The sequence below is a fragment of the Lepidochelys kempii genome, chromosome 2 (assembly GCF_965140265.1).
Source record: "Lepidochelys kempii isolate rLepKem1 chromosome 2, rLepKem1.hap2, whole genome shotgun sequence".
In the NCBI taxonomy this organism is placed as follows: Eukaryota; Metazoa; Chordata; order Testudines; family Cheloniidae; genus Lepidochelys; species Lepidochelys kempii.
In genome coordinates, this window is record NC_133257.1 from 269,901,476 (window position 1) to 269,921,859 (window position 20,384).

At 49.8% G+C, this 20,384-nt stretch overlaps 1 protein-coding gene across 6 annotated transcripts in view; it reads right to left on the bottom strand.

Moving 5' to 3' along the window:
• LOC140905753 (uncharacterized) overlaps positions 1-20,384 on the bottom strand; it is a 162,776-nt gene that overhangs the window by 20,244 nt on the left and 122,148 nt on the right. For all 6 annotated transcript variants that reach the window (XM_073329167.1, XM_073329168.1, XM_073329165.1 and 3 more), the window contains one exon: positions 16,726-18,780. In XM_073329167.1, coding sequence (XP_073185268.1) covers positions 16,726-18,780 — 2,055 coding nt within the window. The remainder of the gene's footprint in view (positions 1-16,725; positions 18,781-20,384) is intronic.

Consider the following 20,384-nt stretch of genomic DNA (forward strand, 5'->3'; position numbering starts at 1 on the left):
CTACGCCAGCGCAAAATGGATGTAAAGCGTTGCCCAGCAGGAACGAAAGTGCTTCACACCCCAAAGTACACTGGTGTAATTCACTTCACAAGGGGCCGGGTGACAGGAAATCAGAGTCACTGAGCAGAGTCCAGCCTGTTACATGCGTCATCTCCCTGTATCCTGCTTCCTTGGTTTCATCTCTCGCTCTCTCTCTTTGGCTCAGTCTTACTGCGTTCTCTTTTTATTATATAAGTCCCCAGGACGTGCAGGTGTCTGTTACCGAATCACCAACTGACCCTATGGCTGTAACCTTCCTCCTTCCGTGCCCTTCCTTTCAAGTCCTTCCTTCAAATGGAGCCAAGTTTCAAACTCACACACAACACGGTACCTTGGGGCTGCTAATTCAGCTCGGAGACCCAACGTGTATTCATCCTTCAGGGGCTGCTGGTCCCTGCGGCCTGTACGCCGTCCACCAGAGCTGTGCGGCTTTCACAGAAAAGTCAAACTTTCACATGGTTTCGGATTCTGTCTTACACAGTTAAACTGTTTCCGTTTCACTTTCTATTTGGGGTCACACCCAGGAGCTGTAGGAGGAGTTACTTGGTCAGTGAATTCCACTGATGGGAAAACACCTTGGAGCTGGTTTACCAGGGTTGTTTTCTCAGATCAGTTCTCAGAAAACGAGAACCCAGGAGACAACCTGGCAAGCGCAGCTCTGTTCATGGTTACTCAGGGGGCGAGTTGTAGGGGCCCCTGGTGCCCGGGCTCCAGTAAATTCAGGGCCCCAGGACCCGTCTCCACCAATGTTTGGGGCCGGGTCTCTCCCCTGGCTCTGCCTGCCGCCCCCACCCCCACGCATGCCCCCTCCCCCGAGCGTCCCCCAGCCCCTTGCACCCCCTCCCCCGAGCATCCCTGTGCCGCGCACGCCCCTGTTGCCGGCACCCAGTGCCGAGAGGCTGAACAACAGCTTGAGTTGGTTCGTTACCCGGTGTGCTGCACCCAGTAATCACAACGGGGTGGAGAAGCAGAAAAGTTTATTTGAAGCTTCAAAAAGGTACAGGGAGATTTGAATCTCAAATCCTGTACAACAGAGCAGGAAGTTACACAGGCTTTTATACATCCTTTTTTCCAGCATACTTATCCAATAGCAAGCTGCTCCAAGTATCCATATAGCCAGCCAATCCAGTTCCCAGCTAGTTCCCTGATTTTCTGTATCATTTGTTAAACTATACATAAAGCTGCTTTATTCAGCATTGTTCTTCCATATCTCCCCTGTGTGGCCTTGCTTAGTTTCAGGCAGTCTGACTCTGCAACATACTGTTGCAGATTCTCAGCATAACTGCTGTGTGGGCCTCCAGGCGGGGGGGCCAAGGACACTTGGGCCTAGTACGCAGAGCTGCTGCGAGTGCCTCTAGGCAGGAGGGGGGGGGGGGGCAGGACACCGGGGCCTAGTGCGAGGGGGCTTCATCGACACTCGTGGTCTTCCATCCCCTCGAGTTACCTAGTGGCCATGCCCCAGTGTTCCCAACACCCCTGCCCCCGAGCGTCCTCCTGCCCCGAGCATCCCCTGCCCCCAGACTCCCCGCAGCGGCGCTGTGTGACACCTCAGCACTTCAGGCCTCTCCAGGAGCCTCCAACCCCAAGGGTGCGAAGCCGGATTCTTCCCCCTGCCCGAGTGACTCTAGGACCCACCTTAGGTCCCTGGATCCTTCCTGCCCCTTGGGCGGATGGTAAATCTCCGGCCTTAGCGCACGGGTCTCCTGGGACTGTTCCCCGCACACTCCAGGCACCCGCCTTTCCCCTTCCCTGGCCTCCGGGACTCACCCGCTTCACTTAACCCCCCGTCCTGACCCGATTGCTCAGGCTCGGGGCCAACGGCACCTGCCCTCACCCAGCTCCTCGGCTGAGGAAGGGGTGGCCCTAGGGGTGGGCTGCTCCCGGGAGCCTCCTGATGTCAGGGTGCCCCATCCCCCTGCCCGGGTTCCCTACCTCTGCTGAGCTGGGGATGGAGGGACAAGGGTTTGTGCGGGTGCTGCTGGGGCAGGAGTGGGATAGATCCCTGCGTGATTCCCCATTCTGTTCACTTCCTCTGGGGCACCTGGCCCTGGCCACTGTCGGCAGAGGGGAGACTGGGCTAGATGGTGTGATGAAGTGGGACTGTTCTTAATGTTTCCTCTGAATAGTGTGGGGGTGCCTCAGTTTCCCCTATGCAATTCTTAAGTATCTAGGTGGTGGGGTAAGGGTATATGATCATTGCAGAGCCCGAGAGGGCAGGTATGTGCAGGGGTCTGGACACAGAGAATGCCCGACACCCTGTTTCCTGGCAACTGATGGCCTGGGCCCTTCCCCCCTGCAAAGTGAGAGCAAAAGGGCTGGAGAACAAAGGAATCCGGTGCCCTCCTGGCCCGGGAAAGGGACAAAGCCCAGAGGAGGAGGGGCTGGAGGGAGTTTCAGTTTGGGGCTGGCTGGGGACATGGAGTGAAGGGCAGATGTGGTTGTCTGGCTCACTGCCCCCCAAAATGGACCCAGCTGAGGGGTCCCGTTCTCTGCACCTGCAAGCTCTGGTTTAGACCATGTTCCTGTCATCTAATAAACCTCTGTTTTACTGGCTGGCTGAGAGTCCCGTCTGACTGCGGAGTTGCGGGGCAGGACCCTCTGGCTTCCCCAGGACTCCGCCTGGGCGGACTCGCTGGGGGAAGCGCACGGAGGGGCAGAGGAGGCTGAATGCTCCGAGGTCAGACCCAGGAAGGTGGAAGCCGGGTGAGCTGTGTGTCCTGCAGACAGGCTGCTCACAGGAAGGCGACTGCCCCAGAGTCCTGACTGGCTTCATGGGGAGCAGTTCCAGAGCATCGCCCAAGGACTCCGTGACAGATGGACCTTGGGTCTCACCCAGCAGGGCCGTTCCTATGAATAACATTTCAGTTGTTGCTCTTTTTCTTTCTCTTCCACTATGAGCTTATATTAGTTTGGTTAATGTCCAGATACTGAACAGACGATTCCAGTGAATTTGGAAATAGAAAGTAATTACATTGCACTTGTACTTTTCCTTCTAAATCATAGAATCATAGAATATCAGGGTTGGAAGGGACCTCAGGAGGTCATCTAGTCCAACCCCCTGCTCAAAAGCAGGACCCATACCCAACTAAATCATCCCAGCCAGGGCTTTGTCAAGCCTGACCTTAAAAACTTCTAAGGAAGGAGATTCCGCCACCTCCCTAGGCAACGCATTCCAGTGTTTCACCACCCTCCTAGTGAAAGAGTTTTTCCTAATATGGGAGTTCATGGGAGTTCATAGCTTTCATGGGAGAGTGCATCAGCCCCTTTGTTAGAAGCTCCTGAGATGTGTTGTATGTTGAAATCAAAATCTTGGAGAGCTAAACTCCACCAAATGAGTTTTTTGTTATTTTCCCGTGGCGGTATGAAGCCACTGTAGCGCAGCATGGTTGATTTGCAGGTGGAAACGCCGTCCCCAAACGTATGGGCGTAGCTTTTCCAGAGCGTAGATAATGGCGTAACAGTCCTTTTCACTGATTGACCAGTGGCTTCCCCTCTCAGACAGCTTCTTGCTGAGAAACACGACAGGATGGAACTTTTGATTCGGTCCGTCCTGCATTAAGACTGCTCCCACACCACGCTCGGACGCATCTGTGGTTACTAGGAACGGTTTGTCAAAGTCTGGGGCCCTTAGCACAGGGTCAGACATGAGTGTCGCTTTAAGCTAGTTAAAGGCCTTCTGACACTCTTCGGTCCACTGAACGGCATTTGGCTGTTTCTTTTTGGTTAGGTCTGTCAGTGGGGCGGCGATTTGGCTGTATTGCGGTACAAATCACCTGTAATATCCGGACAAACCTAAGAAGGATTGGACCTGTTTTTTTTTACTTTGGGACCGGCCACTTTTGAATAGCATCCACTTTGGCCTGTAGGGGGTTCATAGTTCCTTGACCCACCTGGTGTCCAAGGTAAGTTACTTTGTTTAGGCCTATTTGACACTTCTTAGCCTTAACAGTTAGTTCTGCCTCTCTTATGTGCTTGAAGACTTTTTGTAGATGTTTTAGGTGTTCTGCCCAGGAATCCAAAAATATGGCCACATCGTCAAGGTAGGCAACTGCATATTCTCCCAATCCCGCTAGAGACCATCTACAAGTCTTTGGAAGGTGGCAGGTGCATTCCGCAGCCCGAAAGGGAGTACATTAAATTCATACAGCCCGACATGTGTGGTGAAGGCTGACCTTCCCCCGGCAGATTCATCTAGCGGTACCTGCCAGTACCCCTTGGTTAAGTCCAAGGTAGAGATGAATCACAGAATCATAGAATATCAGGGTTGGAAGGGACCCCAGAAGGTCATCTAGTCCAACCCCCTGCTTGAAGCAGGACCAATTCCCAGTTAAATCATCCCAGCCAGGGCTTTGTCAAGCCTGACCTTAAAAACCTCTAAGGAAGGAGATTCTACCACCTCCCTAGGTAACGCATTCCAGTGTTTCACCACCCTCTTAGTGAAAAAGTTTTTCCTAATATCCAATCTAAACCTCCCCCACTGCAACTTGAGACCATTACTCCTCGTTCTGTCATCTGCTACCATTGAGAACAGTCTAGAGCCATCCTCTTTGGAACCCCCTTTCAGGTAGTTGAAAGCAGCTATCAAATCCCCCCTCATTCTTCTCTTCTGCAGGCTAAACAATCCCAGCTCCCTCAGCCTCTCCTCATAAGTCATGTGTTCCAGTCCCCTAATAATTTTTGTTGCCCTTCGCTGGACTCTCTCCAATTTATCCACATCCTTCTTGAAGTGTGGGGCCCAAAACTGGACACAGTACTCCAGATGAGGCCTCACCAATGTCGAATAGAGGGGAACGATCACGTCCCTCGATCTGCTCGCTATGCCCCTACTTATACATCCCAAAATGCCATTGGCCTTCTTGGCAACACGGGCACACTGCTGACTCATATCCAGCTTCTCGTCCACTGTCACCCCTAGGTCCTTTTCCGCAGAACTGCTGCCTAGCCATTCGGTCCCTAGTCTGTAGCTGTGCATTGGGTTCTTCCGTCCTAAGTGCAGGACCCTGCACTTATCCTTATTGAACCTCATCAGATTTCTTTTGGCCCAATCCTCCAATTTGTCTAGGTCCTTCTGTATCCTATCCCTCCCCTCCAGCGTATCTACCACTCCTCCCAGTTTAGTATCATACTTTCTCCAATAGTTCATCTGTGCGTGGCATTGGATAGTTGTCTGGGCGAGTTACCGCATTTAGCTTATGGTAGTCCACGCAAAAACGTATCTCCCCATCTGGTTTGGGAACTAGAACCACTGGAGATGCCCATGCACTGCGGGAGGGGCGGATTACACCCATCTGTAACATATTCTGGATCTCCTGTTCTATGGCAGTTTTAGCTTGAGGAGACACCCGGTAAGGTTGGACTTTAATTGGGTGAGCTAACCTAGTGAGGAGTGCTTTAAACTAGGTTCACCAGGGGAAGGAGACCAAAGCCCTGAGGTAAGTGGGAAAGCGGGATACCGGGAGGAAGCACAGGCAGGAATGTCTGTGAGGGGAGGGCTCCTGCCTCATACTGGGAATGAGGGGCGATCAACAGGTTATCTCAAGTGCTTATATACGAATGCACAAAGCCTTGGAAACAAGCAGGGAGAACTGGAGGTCCTGGTGATGTCAAGGAACTATGACGTGATCGGAATAACAGAGACTTGGTGGGATAACTCACATGACTGGAGTACTGTCATGGATGGTTATAAACTGTTCAGGAAGGACAGGCAGGGCAGAAAAGGTGGGGGAGTAGCACTGTATGTAAGGAAGCAGTATGACTGCTCAGAGCTCCGGTACGAAACTGTAGAAAAACCTGAGTGTCTCTGGATTAAGTTTAGAAGTGTGTGCAACAAGAGTGATGTAGTGGTGGGAGTCTGCTATAGACCACCGGACCAGGGGGATGAGGTAGATGAGGCTTTCTTCCGGCAGCTCACGGAAGCTACTAGATCGCATGCCCTGATTCTCATGGGTGACTTTAATTTTCCTGATATCTGCTGGGAGAGCAATACAGCAGTGCATAGACAATCCAGGAAGTTTTTGGAAAGCGTAGGGGACAATTTCCTGGCGAAAGTGCGAGAGGAGCCAACTAGGGAGGGCGCTTTTCTTGACCTGCTGCTCACAAACCGGGTAGAATTAGTGGGGGAAGCAAAAGTGGATGGGAATCTGGGAGGCAGTGACCATGAGTTGGTTGAGTTCAGGATCCTGACGCAGGGAAGAAAGGTAAGCAGCAGGATACGGACCCTGGACTTCAGGAAAGCAGACTTCGACTCCCTCAGGGAACGGATGGCCAGGATCCCCTGGGGAATTAACATGAAGGGGAAAGGAGTCCAGGAGAGCTGGCTGTATTTCAAGGAATCCCTGTTGAGGTTACAGGGACAAACCATCCCGATGAGTCGAAAGAATAGTAAATATGGCAGGCGACCAGCTTGGCTTAATGGTGAAATCCTAGCGGATCTTAAACATAAAAAAGCAGCTTACAAGAAGTGGAAGGTTGGACATATGACCAGGGAAGAGTATAAAAATATTGCTCGGGCATGTAGGAATGATATCAGGAGGGCCAAATCGCACCTGGAGCTGCAGCTAGCCAGAGATGTCAAGAGTAACAAGAAGGGTTTCTTCAGGTATGTTGGCAACAAGAAGAAAGCCAAGGAAAGTGTGGGCCCCTTACTGAATGAGGGAGGCAACCTAGTGAGAGAGGATGTGGAAAAAGCTAATGTACTCAATGCTTTTTTTGCCTCTGTCTTCACGAACAAGGTCAGCTCCCAGACTGCTGCGCTGGGCATCACAACATGGGGAAGAGATGGCCAGCCCTCTGTGGAGACAGAGGTGGTTAGGGACTATTTAGAAAAGCTGGACGTGCACAAGTCCATGGGGCCGGACGAGTTGCATCCGAGAGTGCTGAAGGAATTGGCGGCTGTGATTGCAGAGCCATTGGCCATTATCTTTGAAAACTCGTGGCGAACCGGGGAAGTCCCGGATGACTGGAAAAAGGCTAATGTAGTGCCAATCTTTAAAAAGGGGAAGAAGGAGGATCCTGGGAACTACAGGCCAGTCAGCCTCACCTCAGTCCCTGGAAAAATCATGGAGCAGGTCCTCAAAGAATCAATCCTGAAGCACTTGCATGAGAGGAAAGTGATCAGGAACAGCCAGCATGGATTCACCAAGGGAAGGTCATGCCTGACTAATCTAATCGCCTTTTATGATGAGATTACTGGTTCTGTGGATGAAGGGAAAGCAGTGGATGTATTGTTTCTTGACTTGAGCAAAGCTTTTGACACGATCTCCCACAGTATTCTTGTCAGCAAGTTAAGGAAGTATGGGCTGGATGAATGCACTATAAGGTGGGTAGAAAGCTGGCTAGATTGTCGGGCTCAACGGGTAGTGATCAATGGCTCCATGTCTAGTTGGCAGCCGGTGTCAAGTGGAGTGCCCCAGGGGTCGGTCCTGGGGCCGGTTTTGTTCAATATCTTCATAAATGATCTGGAGGACGGTGTAGATTGCACTCTCAGCAAATTTGCGGATGATACTAAACTGGGAGGAGTGGTAGATACGCTGGAGGGGAGGGATAGGATACAGAAGGACCTAGACAAATTGGAGGATTGGGCCAAAAGAAATCTGATGAGGTTCAATAAGGATAAGTGCAGGGTCCTGCACTTAGGACGGAAGAACCCAATGCACAGCTACAGACTAGGGACCGAATGGCTAGGCAGCAGTTCTGCGGAAAAGGACCTAGGGGTGACAGTGGACGAGAAGCTGGATATGAGTCAGCAGTGTGCCCTTGTTGCCAAGAAGGCCAATGGCATTTTGGGATGTATAAGTAGGGGCATAGCCAGCAGACCGAGGGATGTGATCATCCCCCTCTATTCGACATTGGTGAGGCCTCATCTGGAGTACTGTGTCCAGTTTTGGGCCCCACACTTCAAGAAGGATGTGGATAAATTGGAGAGAGTCCAGCGGAGGGCAACAAAAATTATTAGGGGTCTGGAACACATGACTTATGAGGAGAGTCTGAGGGAACTGGGATTGTTTAGTCTGCAGAAGAGAAGAATGAGGGGGGATTTGATAGCTGCTTTCAACTACCTGAGAGGTGGTTCCAGAGAGGATGGTTCTAGACTATTCTCAGTGGTAGAAGAGGACAGGACAAGGAGTAATGGTCTCAAGTTGCAGTGGGGGAGGTTTAGGTTGGATATTAGGAAAAACTTTTTCACTAGGAGGGTGGTGAAACACTGGAATGCGTTACCTAGGGAGGCGGTGGAACCTCCTTCCTTAGAGGTTTTTAAGGTCAGGCTTGACAAAGCCCTGGCTGGGATGATTTAATTGGGGATTGGTCCTGCTTTGAGCAGAGGGTTGGACTAGATGACCTCCTGCGGTCCCTTCCAACCCTGATATTCTATGATTCTATGATTCTATAACCTGGTATCCAAACATCCTGCATCCATGCCCCCCCACCCCTCCGCCATCCACACAGGAAAGAGTAGATATCTATATTGGGTCATATTCACCAGTATGTTCCCGGCACGGTTCTGCCAATGCCCAGCAGCTGTGAACCTAGGTTACCGGGCAGGTTGAGCTCATGTTTTGGCTGTTTGTGGCATCACTAGAAGGGTGCAGAGCAGCCAGAGCACACTGCTAACACTGGGCCAGACTGTGTACAAACAACCACGTGTGAAACTATGAAAGAATAAGAGATTCTCGGACAATAACCGGAGAGTGACAGGGTGCTTGTTGCAGAGGGCCAGTGTCTCAACTGCAGAGCCTAACATACACTGTTAATGATACAACAGATCCTCGACTCTTTGTCCTGTGGGTGGAGAGCTGCTGACTTTGTATTTCTCCACTAAGGGGTGTGTAGCCAAGTGCAATCCCAGGGTGCTCCCCACATGGCCAGGGGTGGCCCCCCAGGCACCCTGCCTCAATTTCCCTCTGTGTCCCAAAATAATTCACGTACACCCAGAGTCTTTAAAACAATACCACTGAGCTCCCCTTTTCATTTCAGAGATTGCACAGCCCCTGCTCCCACCCCAACGTGGGGCACGTGTGTTCCCAGTCCAGGCCCCCCCAGCTTCTAGACTCTCCCCTCCGGCTCAGGTGTTTCACAGCTCTCCTTGCTGGGGCTGTGTGTTCTGCATTCAGTCCTGGCCTCCCCAGCCTTTGCTCACCCCTCACGTCGAGGATCTCAGCCCTCCCTGGGACTGTGGCTTTAAGTTCTTGCCTCCCCGGCCCATAACTCGCTCCTCAAGTATAGGGGTTGCCCAGTCCTCCTTGCCGAGGCTCTGTGCTGGGTGACTTCTCTCCCCCAGCAGCTGGCTCGGCAGCTCTCTCTGACTGCGCTTGGAGCTAAGCAGGCCATTGCTCTGGTTATAAACTGGCCAGTTCTGCTTTTCTGAGGTTTGTCCCCTGTGCGGTACAGAGACAAAGCCAGAGGTGGTTTTGTCTGGGACCAGACAGGGGATGCCATTGTGAAGATCACACCGCCCCACCCCTGCTGCCATGACCTTACCTGCACAGTGCGGGCGAGGTCACACCGGCTGGGGTGGGGCAGCGAGCTCTTCAAAATGGTGCCCCCATGCGGTGTGATGGTGAGTGCGAGGTCATGCCAGCGGGGGCGGGGTCACCCAGGCGGGGGTGGGCACACACCGTTCCCAGAACTACTGGAATGTCGGGTATTCCCAGAATGTGAGAGGCCCCCCCACTTGGAGCTTCCTTTTGAGTCACCCGCCCCAATCACCTGACCACTCCTTGACCCTTCCCAGTTGTGTCCAATTACCCCAAACACCTGTCTGGGGCAGCTGGGAGAGGGGGAGCTTTGCCCCACCCACTCTACAGGGTTCGTGGTCCCAGGCCTTTGCAGGAACTGTGCTCTGGGTTTTTCTGTACCTTGATCTCCCAGACACAGACTTTTCCCCAGGACCAGCGGCCTCTCTCCCAGGGGCTGCTTCCAGGCCTCCTTCCGCTTTTCCCTGGACACATGGAATGAGTAACTCCGTCCTCTAGCCTTAAAGGGCCAGACCCCCATTACAGGCTGCATTGCTGGAGAGTCTTTGTGGGGCAGGAGAAAGCTGATCCAGTGGTCAGTGCAAATTCCCTTCTCTGGCTTCAGCGTCCTCAATATTGGCTGTTTGTCAAAATCTGAACGTACCTCTAGTAATCCCCCCCCCCACTATTAGCTACGGACTGTTTGACAGCCGCTAGTAACCGATGCCGAGCAAAGGCTTGAGTTGAGACCAAGTATTAGGATCTAGATATTCAGGCCTGTCTGCAAAGGCCTGTACTGTAAGCATTTAGGTGTCTTCTTATCACTTGGCTAGTTCTAGAGGGATAAAAGAAAGAATCAAAATCACTGTCGGCCGGTGCAAGGGCCTTCTCTCACTGTGACAGTCGGAGGCCCTGTGCTTAGGCTAAGGCCTCTGGCTAAGCAGCAGAGGCAGCCATAAGCTGGGAAGCGACCGGTCCCCTCCTCACATCCCAAACTAGTCCCATTGAAATCAGGTGCTATTGGGCTCTTAGGATACAATCCTGTCCTGATAGTGCCTATCGCCTCCAGAGAAAGGGAAGTGCCTAGAAGATGTAAAAGGAAACTTAGTTTGGTAGCCTCCTGTCTGGCAAGAACTCACCTATCAATAGCTGGGATGGGAAATCGTCACTTCTGTATTGTTTTGTCATTATAGTTCCCACTTTGCTATTGTTTGTCTGTATAATCTCTGTCTATTTCTGGGATTGTTTCTGTCTGCTGTGTAATTAATTTTGCTGGGTGTAAACTAATTAAGGTGTGGGATCTAATTGGTTAAATAATCATGTTACAATTGGTTAGTTAAATTTCAGGGAAATGATTGGTTAAGGTATAGCAAAGCAGAACTCAAGTTTTACTATATAGTCCGCAGTCAATCAGGAAGTGGGGGGGGGGGGGAATGGGAATCATGTTTGGCTAAAGCGGGAAATGGGAACAGGGACACAGGTAAGGCTCTGTGGGGTCAGAGCTGGGAACGGGGACACTAAGGAAGGAAACTGGACTCATGCTTGCTGGAAATTCACCCCAATAAACATTGGATTGTTTGCACCTTTGGACTTCAGGGATTGCTGCTCTCCATTCATGCGAGAAGGACCAGGGAAGTGAGAGGGTGAAGGAATAAGCCTCCTAAAACCAAGGATTCTGGAACCTTTGTAGAAGTGGTGGGGGTGGGGGGCCCACCAGTGCCAGCCGGGGAGGCTGGGGGTCATGCCCCCCACTTTTTAGAAAGGGTGTAATTTGGGGGATAGGGGAGAATGTTGCCCCCCCCAAACTGCAAGCCTTGGGCAGGAGCAGAGCAGCACCTCCGCTGTGGAGTGCAGGCCCTACCGGTGCCACTTCGCACCTGCCCAAGGCTTGCAGTTTGGGGGGCAACATGGCCCCCCGGGTTCCGGCATGATTGGTTGAGACCCTTTTGGTTTCTATTTCTCTAGCTTTGTGAGGTGTCAGACAAAGTTGCTGCCATGCTGTGGGATACGTCACAAACCAGAAACCCCAGGGGCGTGTCTCTGCACTGAGCATTGTATGTGCAAAGGAGGAGATGGGGTGCTGCTTATGGATGACAGCCTGGCCTCATCTCATCTATCCATCTTACTTGCTTGAAAACTCCTGGCTGCAGTCCCAGGACTCTATGTCCTGCGAAAGGCAAGCTGTTTGCAGGTCTCTGATGTGGAAAGAGCGGAGAAAACGTGTGCTTTGTTTGGGGTGGGTTTCTGGCTCAGGTCTGGAGCCAGGACTTTTGGTTTCTTGATCAGGGGTCAGGGAAAACGATCTTTGCTCCTTTCTGCAGAGGGCGATGCTGTACGAGTGTCTGGCAGAAGCTCTGCCTGGGTGATGCTGTTCCCCTGTTCACACCACAGAACGTGTCGTATAGTCAGCAGAGCTGGAGTGAGCAGATGCAATTTTTATTTGGCGGTGTCCCTCCGTAGAGCAGATTGCCCCCCGCAGAGGTAGCTGCTGTCCCCTTGCCACGGGGCTGGCGGAGGAGGCGTCCCGAAGCTCCTTGTGTCAAAGCACCAGAGAGGTAATAGACAGAGGAGTCCTGCACTGTGGGTTCACCTCTCTTTTATATCACTGATCTGAGCTGAGGTGCTGAGGGGAGAAGGAGCTGGGAGCCCGTTCAGATCCAGAGTGGGGAGCTGTGAGGACCAAGAATGGTTTCTGGCCCCAGCAACAGATGAAGAAAATGGGCACGGGGAGTGGGCCAGATAATGGGGTTTCCCCAGCCTATGGGAATGCTGGGTTCAGGAGTGGTATCTCTTGAGCAGCGGGCAGATTGTGGCTGCCTGCAGCAGCAGAAGCCATGCACCATCCAAGATGATACAGTAATGTTGCAACCAGCTTTAGCTTGGAAAATGTGTTAGGCCTAAAAATTCCCAGATGTGGGCAAATTCAATGGGCTATTCAGTTGTATCAGAGGTTGCATGACAAGATCCTTTGCACTGGAAAAATCTCCAGTGCGGGAGAAGACAGTATGGAGTCCACTCCTGGCAGCACAGCATCCACACCCAGCAGGGAGAAGGACCTGTATCTGGAGCTACGTTTCAGAACAATATATTGCCAAGGTAGAGTGGACTATAAAGAGAAGTGGAGCAAACAACTAAGTGATCCTTCACTAGAGGAGACAAGGAAAACCAGCACCTTGGATTCTGTGAGCATCCTGACAAAAAGCTAGTCAGCCGTTGCTGGGAAAGGAATACTGGAGAGGAAAGTGCCTCGAACAATGTCTGTAGCTTGTTAAGTTAGGTCTTAGCTATTAGAAAGCGTATTATTACTTCTGTTTGTTCATCACCCTTCCTATCTTTACACCTTACACTTGATATCACTTAAATCTATGACTTTTGTTTACGAAACTTGTTTTACCTTTATTATAAACCAGGTCAGTGCTGTGATTAAAGTGAGTGTTTGTCAAACCCCAGTGAAATTAATGAGCTGCGTGTATTGACTCTTTAAAAGAGCAATGAACTTAATAACTTGTGTGTGTTCCGGGAGAGGACTGGACACTACAGAGAGACAGTTCAGAGGCCCGTCTAGTAAAGGGTGCCTACTATAGGAATAATGGACTGAGTGGATTATTCCGATAGCTCTTCTAACGCTAGCCGCTGAAGATCCTCCACAACGATGTGGGATCAGCAGGAGAGAGAGATGTAACGTCATTGTAGTTTGAACAGTGCTACAATAAATCCCACAAGGATTCACACTCTGAACCCCAAAACTATGAGATCCATATTGAATCTGCAATAATCAGAACTTCTATCAGTTACCTGGGTGGGCACCCTGAAAACTATCGTGATGGAGTCAACGAAAAAAGAAAACACTTATCGTTTAACGAATATTCAATGTAGTACAAAATACAACATATGCGGTGGTCTCTCGTGTCCTTCCAGGACATCAGGTTCAGCAAACCTCAGACCTCTGAAAACCAGGAAATACAGATAAATCCCATGCAACCATAACTCTGCCCCTTGGTGCTGGCAATAGCCATGGGAACGATCTGCCTGCTACTCCTGGTGAAGGAATTTGTTTGTTTTCTGAAATGTCAAATTTTGATTAGCTCTGGCATAAAGCAACACATTTCATTGTAAGATATACCTAACACACAATCTGACAATGGTCTGAAAGCATAAAGTAGGATTTTATTTCATAATTTCTGCTGCTAAAAGACTTTGCATTCCTTACTGCAAGAGAATGACATGTTTACAGTAGGATAGAAACACCTCTGAGCAACTCAGAGAGAAGATGTGAGTAATCATTTTAGCACAATGGTAGGGGCTGATCCTGGGGCAGGGTTCTGCCTTTGCCCCCTCAGACTGTGCAAAGGGCCCATGCTGCGAGTGGAGCAATTGTCCGTGGCTCAGCTGGAAGCCCCCTGATGAGGACCTGGAGACAGTGCAGTGAGCTGCCAGCCTTGTGCCCTGACAGGAAGAGGGGGTGGAGATGCCGGGCGAGAGCCCTGGTTTTACTTTGCCCCTTTCAAACAGTGAGCACCACGGGGGATTCTGGCCAAGACCGGCACAGGGCTCAAAGGGAGGAGCTCCTGGTGCCCATTCTGACCCTGTTCACGGATATAATCCTACAGAACCATACAGCATGAGAACAAGCAGACTGGGCAGTCACTGCAGGACCGTGAGATGGGTCTAGCCTGCTCTGTATGGTACTGACAGGGCCCCGGGCTACCCTGAGTCTCAGGGATGGATGCTCAGCTGGAATCCTCCACCCCAGACCCAGAAGAAAGGGAAGATTTTCTCCCCATTGAAAGAAGCCTGTGGGAAAGTGAAGATCGGGGCCAGATCATCAGCATAATTAAATGCCACCAACCCCCCTTCATAGTCCAGAGAGACCCGGATCCTGCTGGGTTCTCTACTCAAGGACAGGCGGGTGACAGGCGAGGTTTGAGCCCGATAGTCTCTGGCATTGCCCCATTTCTGCACCACCCAGACCCCATTCTCGGGGGTAAAGCCAACCTCTTCCTTCCTCAGCACAGACTGTCTAGCTACCCCCACAGCCCAGTCTCCGGCTACTCCTCCCTTCACCTTCACCTGCCAGGAATGTTTCCCCGAGGTGAAGCCCTCAGAGCCCAGCACACTCAGCAAATAATCAAATCTCTCCGGTTTGTAAGGCAACATCTGGCTCTCGGGGCCCCGGCTCATGGTTCTTCGATCATCAGACAGGACGAGCTCAGGATGTGCCGTGTCTGGATCCAGAGTCACATTCGCTGGGGAGAGACAGAATCAGAGCGTTATCGGCACACATGGGTCAATGACAGAGCGAAAGGATCGGCTGGGCCAGACCTGAGCCTCAGAATCTTCCCCCCTGCACTCACCCACTTCGGAACAATACTGTGTAACATATATGTATGCCAGTCGGTGCTGCTCTTTATACAGCTAACTATCGACACAGAGAGAGAGATAACATGGCAAAAATACTTCACTAACGCAGCGTTAAGATGCCTGGTGAGACCTTGCACCCCTCAAGAAAGTCAGTTCAGCAAAACTGAATCTTGTGAATGCTGGGAGATAGCGAGTTCAGGTAAACACCTTCGCAACCTTAACTCTGCCCTCTGGAGCTGGCAATGGCCTCTGGGAATTATCTGCATGCACTGCAGCTGTAATCCCTGTGGTAGGTGTTGCTGTACTGAAGGGTGGAGGAATAAATTGAACCATCTTGGAAGATCTGTGATTGGGATAGGAGGAGATCTGGGCGGCTGTGCCCTCTGCGTGTGTGTGTGTGTGTCCCCCTCTCTCCCCGGCCCCTGTGTGGGCTTTTAAGGCTGCACAGCTCCCTGCCTCACCCCGGGATATCCCCAGCAAGCCAGACTGTCTAAACAGGCCAGGGCCTGCGCTTTGCTTTCTCTCTGAAGACAACGAGCAGTGCATTGCCCACAGCTATATGTTTCCACACAGCTCCTTCTAAGCAACCACGTTTCTTCTTTTAGGTAAAAGCATGACAGAGAATAAATATTAAAACAATAAAACTCGAAAGCTGACCTGAGATTTCCCCGTCCCCCCAAATCCAATCTACAGCTCTAGAAGGTTTTAGTCCTTCAAACCCCACATCTGGGTATTCTCCGGGGTTAGAAGTTTAGATCCAGAACCAGAGCAATGGCTGGGCAGATCAGCCATATCTTTATCCAACTCTGGCCTTTGATCTTTGCCTTCTGTAACAGGTAATCAACAGAAAAAACCCTCCCCTCAGAGCTTAACTTCAAAAAGCTGGGTTTTTGCATTGACCAGAGGTAAGTAATTTGCATTAACCTCGCCCTAGGGACTCCCCAGGAAATCCACTTAATATTTATTGTCCCAAAAGTCCATACTTGTCTGGCACATTTTCAATACAGCCTTTTGAACCGCCACGTCTTACATCCATCACATCTCCTCACTAGAGAGGTTATACACAATCCTGGCCCACAGCAGTACATACAGTTAGTACAATAAGATCTTTCAGTGATATTGCAGGAAATTGCCCTATCTACAGAGCCCTATCCAGCTACAGTGGAAACTCTCCACCTCCAGAGTCTCTTGGCTCCTCTGTGCTCAGTATGATCCCCTTAGTTCATGAGCAGTACTATCTGTCCAATAATGTTCTGAATGTTGCTCCCCCCAGAGGCCTAGTGGGTGCCGTTCACTCTCTGCGTGTTATCCTCCAGTCAGTGAGACCCTTGTGGCAGGATCAGAGCCAGGGCTTGATCCCCAGGTCTGGGCAAAACCACGGTGGTAGAATATGTCAACCTTTAAAAACTATGGTTTTTTTAGGGAGTTGGGGGGGCGGGAGGGAGAGGAGATTGTATCCCAGGAACCCCTTGGTCAAATGATCTCAGATTTGGATCACTGACCCTAGCCAGTGCCCCCTGAGGCACATCAAATTTCAAGGCAATCCATGTAACCATGACAATTTTAGAGCACTTAGAAGAATGAAGCTTTTCACAGAAAGCTAGTTGGTACCTTAACTTGACCAGACCTGACAGCTCAGTATCATTTGTACAGTCCCCAGCAGATCCCGGTGGTTGGGTTGGGCCCTGTATGCATTACTCCAGTTCAGATATTAAATTGCAAGAAATAGTTTGATTCTGAAGTCACGCCTACATTATACACTTGGGACATCTCAATTTTTCTTCCAAAGATAAATATAGTTTTACCTGAATGAACTACTCCAGAGTCCTGTGTTTCGGGTGGGAAGAAATATGCAAATATATTTAAATGTTACCTTTCTTTAGGGTTGAGATGCAAGTCTCTTCGCTTGGGTCACTCACAGCCCCATCCGCACACACAGCCGAAACCCGGACTCTGTAGGGTGTCTCAGGACTCAGTCCATCAATGCTATAGAACTCGGTTCTCTTTTCTGTCCTTCGTTCCAGCCATTTGTCTTTCCCCTCCTGACTTGTATCTCCTGCCTCCTCTTTATATTGCACCTTATACTCCCTTATTCTGACTCCATCTCCAATGACACTTGGACTCTCCCAGGTGAGGGCGATGGCAGATGAATCTACAATAACTGTTACAGACTTCCCAGGCGGGCTGGTAGGAGGGAGAGTCTTCACAGGATTACTCACATCGCTGCTCTCGCTGAGCCCTGGTTTGCTCACTGCAGCGTATCGGAACTGGTACTCGGTGTTTGCACGTAGCCCTGTTACTGTGAATGTCTCTTGCGTGTTATTTACATTCACAGCCGTCCAGTTCTCCTGTCCTACAATTCTGTACTCTGCCCGATAGCCGGATATCTCAGCCCTTCCATAGGCTGCTGGGTTAAACTTGAGCTGCACACGGTCATGTTTGATTCCATCAATCAGGGGAGGAAGAGGCTTTGATGGAGGCTCAAAGTTGGTGCTGATCAGCTCTCCCTCCTCATACAGGTAAATGGAAGTGCCTGGATTGTCCTTGTCTGGAACAGAGGACACAATGAACCGAATCTTCCCGTTAGATTTGTTGACACTGACAAAACGTGAAAGGGACTTTGCAGATTTTCGAGCTTTTCTATTAATTTCTTGTTCCTCAAACCACATTTTGGATTTTGGTTTCTCAGCAACAGAACTGGCTGCTGCAGAATCATAAGTTTCCTTTATATACTGGGTCTGAAGCCACTGTTTTAAATCTGATAAATATGGCTCCTCTTCATGCAGTGAGGTGAATGTAAAGGAGACGATAAAGTCAAGCTCAGGGTCGAGTACTATTTCATCTAGTTCACTCTGAGAGGACACCACTTTTACATTGCTTAGGATCCTAAGGTAGGAATTCACATAATTCATCTCTTTTTCCTTTGTATCCAGAAATTCACTGAGGCTCTGAGTATTGAACGGTGACTGGTTTTTACATGATAAAATATCCACCAGGCCCCCTTCCTCTTTTCCACCTCCACGGATTAACGGTAAGAGTCCTGCTAGCTGTTTCTGGAAAGTCTGTCTGTGTTGCTTACACAGATCTCTGAACTGCTGGATTTTCAGCTTGATTTCGGGGAAGCTTGTGGCAATCGGACTCTTCACCATGTCATTGCATCGCATGTTTACTTCTGCCAGTTCCTCCAGAGCAGTCTGAGCATCAGAAATCAGTGAAAAGCTGATCTCACGCACCAGCCGAGCAGCTCTGGAATCCAGCTTGGTCAGCGGGTACAGCCAGACTCTCACTGGTACGGCCTTTTCCCCGCTGTCACCCAGCAGCTTGGGGAGGGTGGAGTATATTTGCATGGCATCTTCGAAATTAGTTGGATTTCTCTCAAGAGCAAAATCACCATGGAACCTGCAGTTAAATTTTGCAGCATTTAATTTTTCACTTTCATCCATTTTGACAGCTCCTTCCCCTTCTATGGAAAACATGGGTATCTTTTTAATTGCAATCTGGAGCTTTCCCTCTATCTCACGTACATTCTCAGAAGAAGAAACTTCCCGATCAAACACGAAGAAAGCCTGAGCCCCGTACAGCACAGCCGTGACCACATGGGTGGCGGTGCCTTGGTCAAATACAGCAGGATAAGAAACATTCTCTGGTCCTAAATGGTTCATAGTTAGTTGTTCAAAGTTTGTTGTGGCAGAGTACTGGAGAGTAATTCGGGCCTGTTGTTTGGATTTTTTGGTGTCATTTAAGTATTTGGCAGATCCACTTACTTCAACCAGCCCCCCCAGGAAACTGGCCTTCAGCGAGGCTGTGACATTGAGGGCATTGGCCTTCTCTTCAATGGTGTCGGATGCGATGATCTCAAATTCAGTCTTGGGTTGTGGTTTTGTGTTTACATCCTTGCGAAGCTGTTCCAGGCCCCACAGCGTGATCCCTGGAATAGTAGAGACAGACACATGGTAACGTAACTGATAGATGCACAGGACACAGAATCTATCCATCCTTTAATTGTGTCTCATTTCTGAGATTGAAAAATAACGAGTGAAGGACATCAAGTAAACTGACCTGGTAACATACAAATGTGCCAAGTCAAGGCTGAACTACACCCTAACAACCTTCCCTTGCCCCCGGCTTCTTACAGGACTTTGGAAGATGTGATCTTTTCTGTTTTTTTTCATATATCCCTCTCCAGAATGACTGAGTTCACTCCCCCCTCAGGAGTACACTGTCCCAGGAAGCAAGTGCTATATTTATGATTGAAATGTCACTTCTATTAGAAAAGGAGGACTTGTGGCACCTTAGAGACTAACCAATTTATTTGAGCATGAGCTTTCATGAGCTACAGGGATGCATCCGATGAAGTGAGCTGTAGCTCACGAAAGCTCATGCTCAAATAAATTGGTTAGTCTCTAAGGTGCCACAAGTCCTCCTTTTCTTTTTGCGGATACAGACTAACACGGCTGCTACTCTGACTTCTATTAGAAATGATCTGATCAATTGGATAATTGGTCTGAAATCAACAAGATGAAATTCAATAAAGACAAGTGCAAAGTACTACACTTAGGAAGGAAAAATCAAATGCACCGTTACAAAATGGGGAATAACTGGCTAGGCAGTAGTACTGCGGAAAAGGACCTGGGGATTATAGCGGATCACAAATTGAATATGAGACAACCATGGGATGCAGTTGTGCAAAAGGCTAATATAATTGTGGTGTGGGAGGTAGTTGTCCTGCTCTTCTCAGCACTGGAAAGGCCTGAGCTGGAGTATTGTGTCCAGTTTGGGGCGCCACACTGCAAGAAAAATCTGGACAAACTAGAAGGGTGAGGGAAGAGCAACAAAACTGATAAAGGGTTTAGAAAACCTGCCCTATAGAAGATAGATTAGAAACAGTGGGTATGTTTAGTCTTAAGAGAAGAAGACTGAGAGCAGAGCTGATAACGGTTTTCAAATCTGTTAAGGGCTGTTGACAGTGAGGACAGTGATCAGTTGTTCTCCATGTCCGCTGAAGGGAGGCCAAAAAGTAATTGGCTTTATCTGCAGCAAGGGAGGTTTAAGTTAGTTATTAGGAAAACTTTCTAATTGTAAGGATAATTAAGCACTGGAATAGACTTCCAAGGGAGGTTGTGGAATCCCCATCTGTGATAAATAAAGTGGGGGTAGCTCCCTTTGATGGACACCCAGCCAATCAGTTAGCTGTAAAATCCCTCTTGATAGCTGTTCTTTACTTGCTTTACCTGTAAAGGGTTAAAAGTCCCCCAGGTAAAGAAAAAAAAAGTGGGCACCTGACCAAAAGAGCCAATGGGAAGGCTAGAACTTTTTAAAATTGGAAAAGAAAGTTTGCCTTTGTCTGTTGTTCTCTGGAGGGACAGAGCAGCCATGTTGTAAGCAGCTAAGCCAGGTATGATTATAAGCAGTGATGAGCTGCCAAAATCTTAACAACCTGTTCCCTGAGGGATGTGCCTCAGTATGTATTTTTTGTACCAACAGGGTTACCATAGGTCTGTATTTTCCTGGGAGGAATTCCTCCCGGATGGC